The following is a 5,000-nucleotide window of genomic DNA, read 5'->3' as shown; positions in this document are numbered from 1 at the left end:
AGGTTCTGGGGTTCAGATGATCTGAGGATCAAAGTCACATGGAAACAAACCAGCAGGAGTCTGGACCTGGACCCTCTGCAGACTGGTATACTGTTAATATAATGTTATATACTGTTATATACTGTTAATATACTGTTATATAGTTATATACTGTTAATATACTGTTATATACTGTTAATATGCTGTTATATAGTTATATACTGTTAATATACTGTTATATACTGTTAATATACTGTTATATAATGTTATATACTGTTATATACTGTTAATATACTGTTATATACTGTTAATATACTGTTAATATAATGTTATATACTGTTAATATACTGTTAATATACTGTTATATACTGTTAATATACTGTTAATATAATGTTATATACTGGTATATACTGTTAATATACTGGAATATACTGTTAATATACTGTTATATACTGTTATATAGTTATATACTGTTAATATACTGTTATATAGTTATATACGGTTATATAGTTATATACAGTTAATATGCTGTTATATACTGTCAGGTTTCTTGTCTTCTGAACATTAATGTTCATTAATGTTCATTAATGTTAGTTTTAAGTACAATGGGAAGAACATGACATTTTGTTTGTAATATTCCTGTTAATGAGCTCACATCAGAGTCTGAACCGCCAATCAGCTGCTCAATACTTTTTTATTATTGTGCTTAAAACAACAAACTAAGTTTCCACAGAAGGTCAAATCACAGCTTTATACACTGAAAATACAAACACAAAAAACCTGTTTCAGTTTGAAACAGATCAGGATGAACAGAGAGGATGATGTTTTCCCTCAGTAACAACTGACAGACAGACAGACAGACAGACTGTCTGTCTGTCTCACTGCTGTGCAGCCTCCTTCTCCTCCTCCTCCTTCTTCTTCTCCTCCTTCTTCTTCTTCACCTCCCTCAGTCCTTCCGGATTTGCTCCACAGCTTCCTGATCTCCAGCCTGCTGAGCCAGAGAGAGAGCCTCCTGATAGAGAGACACCGAGTCCTGCAGCCGGCCTGGAGAGAGAGAGAGAGAGAGAGAGAGAGAGAGAGAGAGAGAGAGAGAGAGAGAGAGAGACACAGGAGAGAGAGAGAGAGAGAGAGAGAGAGAGAGAGAGAGAGAGAGAAGAGAGAGAGAGAGAGAGAGAGAGAGAGAGAGAGAGAGAGAGAGAGAGACAGAGAGATTTGCATAATTATTTAAATTAATTTTATTTATTAATTAATTCATTTTACTTTTTCACAATTTTATTTTAAAAATTTTCAAATGTACTGTCAGTCGTCCTGTCAGTCGTCCTGTCAGTCGTCCTGTCAGTCGTCCTGTCTGTAGTCCTGTCAGTCGTCCTGTCAGTCGTCCTGTCTGTAGTCCTGTCAGTCGTCCTGTCAGTCGTCCTGTCTGTAGTCCTGTCAGTCGTCCTGTCAGTAGTCCTGTCAGTCGTCCTGTCTGTAGTCCTGTCTGTAGTCCTGTCAGTTGTCCTGTCAGTTGTCCTGTCAGTCGTCCTGTCTGTAGTCCTGTCAGTCGTCCTGTCAGTCGTCCTGTCTGTAGTCCTGTCAGTTGTCCTGTCAGTCGTCCTGTCAGTCGTCCTGTCAGTCGTCCTGTCTGTAGTCCTGTCAGTCGTCCTGTCAGTCGTCCTGTCTGTAGTCCTGTCAGTCGTCCTGTCAGTCGTCCTGTCAGTACTGACCTGTGTGCAGCAGGATGCCGGCCATGTTTCCCAGCAGCACATGTTTGGTCCGGGTGTGCGGTGTGGCGGCCCAGATCCACGGCTCGCTGCACCAGCTGCAGGGCGTCGTCATGGCGACCCTGCAGATCCAAGATGGTGGCCAGGTCGCTCATCAGCACCAGAGTCTGACAGGAGACACATTACATCACACAGTCAGGAAGTCCAGGAACAATCAGGAGAAGTCATTAATATTCATGACAGGCGGTTCAGTCGACTGTCTTCCTGAGGTCATACTGGTGTTGCTGGTCATACTGGTGTTGCTGGTCATACTGGTCATACTGGTGTTGCTGGTCATACTAGTGTTGCTGGTCATACTGGTCATACTAGTGTTGCTGGTCATACTGGTGTTGCTGGTCATACTGGTCATACTAGTGTTGCTGGTCATACTGGTGTTGCTGGTCATACTGGTGTTGCTGGTCATACTGGTGTTGCTGGTCATACTGGTCATACTAGTGTTGCTGGTCATACTAGTGTTGCTGGTCAGACTGGTGTTGCTGGTCATACTGGTGTTGCTGGTCATACTGGTGTTGCTGGTCATACTAGTGTTGCTGGTCATACTGGTGTTGCTGGTCATACTAGTGTTGCTGGTCATACTGGTGTTGCTGGTCATACTGGTCATACTAGTGTTGCTGGTCATACTAGTGTTGCTGGTCATACTGGTGTTGCTGGTCATACTAGTGTTGCTGGTCATACTGGTCATACTAGTGTTGCTGGTCATACTGGTGTTGCTGGTCATACTGGTCATACTAGTGTTGCTGGTCATACTAGTGTTGGTGTTGCTGGTCATACTGGTGTTGCTGGTCAGACTGGTGTTGCTGGTCATACTGGTGTTGCTGGTCATACTAGTGTTGGTGTTGCTGGTCATACTGGTGTTGCTGGTCATACTGGTGTTGGTGTTGCTGGTCATACTGGTGTTGCTGGTCATACTGGTGTTGCTGGTCATACTAGTGTTGCTGGTCATACTGGTCATACTAGTGTTGCTGGTCATACTAGTGTTGCTGGTCATACTAGTGTTGCTGGTCATACTGGTCATACTAGTGTTGCTGGTCATACTGGTCATACTAGTGTTGCTGGTCATACTGGTGTTGCTGGTCATACTAGTGTTGCTGGTCATACTGGTGTTGCTGGTCATACTAGTGTTGCTGGTCATACTAGTGTTGCTGGTCATACTGGTGTTGCTGGTCATACTAGTGTTGCTGGTCATACTGGTCATACTAGTGTTGCTGGTCATACTAGTGTTGCTGGTCATACTGGTGTTGCTGGTCATACTAGTGTTGCTGGTCATACTGGTGTTGCTGGTCATACTAGTGTTGCTGGTCATACTGGTCATAGTAGTGTTGCTGGTCATACTAGTGTTGCTGGTCATACTGGTGTTGCTGGTCATACTAGTGTTGCTGGTCATACTGGTGTTGCTGGTCATACTGGTCATACTAGTGTTGCTGGTCATACTAGTGTTGCTGGTCATACTGGTCATACTAGTGTTGCTGGTCATACTGGTGTTGCTGGTCATACTAGTGTTGCTGGTCATACTGGTGTTGCTGGTCATACTGGTCATACTAGTGTTGCTGGTCATACTGGTGTTGCTGGTCATACTGGTCATACTAGTGTTGCTGGTCATACTGGTGTTGCTGGTCATACTGGTGTTGCTGGTCATACTGGTGTTGCTGGTCATACTGGTGTTGCTGGTACCTGTGGGTGGCTCTCCCCCTGCTCCTCCCTGCAGATGTTCAGAGCGGTCTGGTAGTCCTGGCTGGCCAGCGTCAGCTGCAGGGTCGAGGCTCGGTACCGGGCCCGAGAGTCCAGACACAGACCGAGCAGGAGGCGCGTCTCCTTCCTCTGCTGCTGCTGCTCCTCTGAGGAACCAGGAGAACACACATCAACACCCTGCTCCTCTGAGGAACCAGGAGAACACACATCAACACCCTGCTCCTCTGAGGAACCAGGAGAACACACCTCAACACCCTGCTCCTCTGAGGAACCAGGAGAACACACCTCAACACCCTGCTCCTCTGAGGAACCAGGAGAACACACATCAACACCCTGCTCCTCTGAGGAACCAGGAGAACACACCTCAACACCCTGCTCCTCTGAGGAACCAGGAGAACACACCTCAACACCCTGCTCCTCTGAGGAACCAGGAGAACACACATCAACACCCTGCTCCTCTGAGGAACCAGGAGAACACACATCAACACCCTGCTCCTCTCAGGGAACCAGGAGAACACACATCAACACCCTGCTCCTCTGAGGAACCAGGAGAACACACATCAACACCCTGCTCCTCTGAGGAACCAGGAGAACACACATCAACACCCTGCTCCTCTCAGGAACCAGGAGAACACACCTCAACACCCTGCTCCTCTGAGGAACCAGGAGAACACACATCAACACCCTGCTCCTCTGAGGAACCAGGAGAACACACATCAACACCCTGCTCCTCTCAGGAACCAGGAGAACACACATCAACACCCTGCTCCTCTGAGGAACCAGGAGAACACACATCAACACCCTGCTCCTCTGAGGAACCAGGAGAACACACATCAACACCCTGCTCCTCTGAGGAACCAGGAGAACACACATCAACACCCTGCTCCTCTGAGGAACCAGGAGAACACACATCAACACCCTGCTCCTCTGAGGAACCAGGAGAACACACATCAACACCTTGCTCCTCTGAGGAACCAGGAGAACACACATCAACACCCTGCTCCTCTGAGGAACCAGGAGAACACACATCAAACACCCTGCTCCTCTCAGGAACCAGGAGAACACACATCAACACCCTGCTCCTCTGAGGAACCAGGAGAACACACATCAACACCCTGCTCCTCTGAGGAACCAGGAGAACACACATCAACACCCTGCTCCTCTGAGGAACCAGGAGAACACACATCAACACCCTGCTCCTCTGAGGAACCAGGAGAACACACATCAACACCCTGCTCCTCTGAGGAACCAGGAGAACACACATCAACACCCTGCTCCTCTGAGGAACACTTAGTATTCAGCTGCTGCTGCTTCAGGTTTCTGAACCAGTTCATGTCAATCAGACTCAGGAGACTGAAGTAAAGGTTGAATCTGTTGAAAACAGCTGAAGGTCCGGTCAGCTAGCATTAGCATGTTAGCAGTAGTAGCAGTAGTAGTTTACCAGTGAGGAGGGTTATCCAGTGAACTGCGCTGTGATTGGTCGGTCGGTCGGCGGTTTCCTACCTGTCTGCTCCTCTGCTGGGATTTCCTTCTGCTTCTCCAGTTTGGCTTCCAGAGATTCGGTGCAGA

At 47.3% G+C, this 5,000-nt stretch overlaps 1 protein-coding gene across 1 annotated transcript in view; it reads right to left on the bottom strand.

The window, feature by feature from the left end:
* Window positions 1–666: 666 nt before the first annotated feature.
* ttc19 (tetratricopeptide repeat domain 19) overlaps window positions 667–5,000 on the bottom strand; it is a 7,932-nt gene continuing 3,598 nt past the window's right edge. The window contains 6 exon segments of the mRNA XM_071543299.1: window positions 667–937; window positions 940–1,023; window positions 1,686–1,731; window positions 1,733–1,849; window positions 3,414–3,577; window positions 4,935–5,000. The exon segment at window positions 4,935–5,000 is cut by the window's right edge and continues 29 nt beyond it. Of these exon segments, the coding sequence (XP_071399400.1) occupies window positions 858–937; window positions 940–1,023; window positions 1,686–1,731; window positions 1,733–1,849; window positions 3,414–3,577; window positions 4,935–5,000 (557 nt within the window). The 3' untranslated portion in view covers window positions 667–857.

The sequence above is a fragment of the Centroberyx affinis genome, unplaced genomic scaffold, assembly GCF_046629955.1.
Source record: "Centroberyx affinis isolate AG114_WGS23_722 - 3 ecotype Tasmania unplaced genomic scaffold, CSIRO-AGI_Caff_v1 ptg004283l_1, whole genome shotgun sequence".
Lineage (NCBI taxonomy): Eukaryota > Metazoa > Chordata > Actinopteri > Beryciformes > Berycidae > Centroberyx > Centroberyx affinis.
The sequence above is the reverse complement of the archived record's forward strand: the minus strand, read 5'-3'. Positions and strand labels throughout refer to the sequence as shown.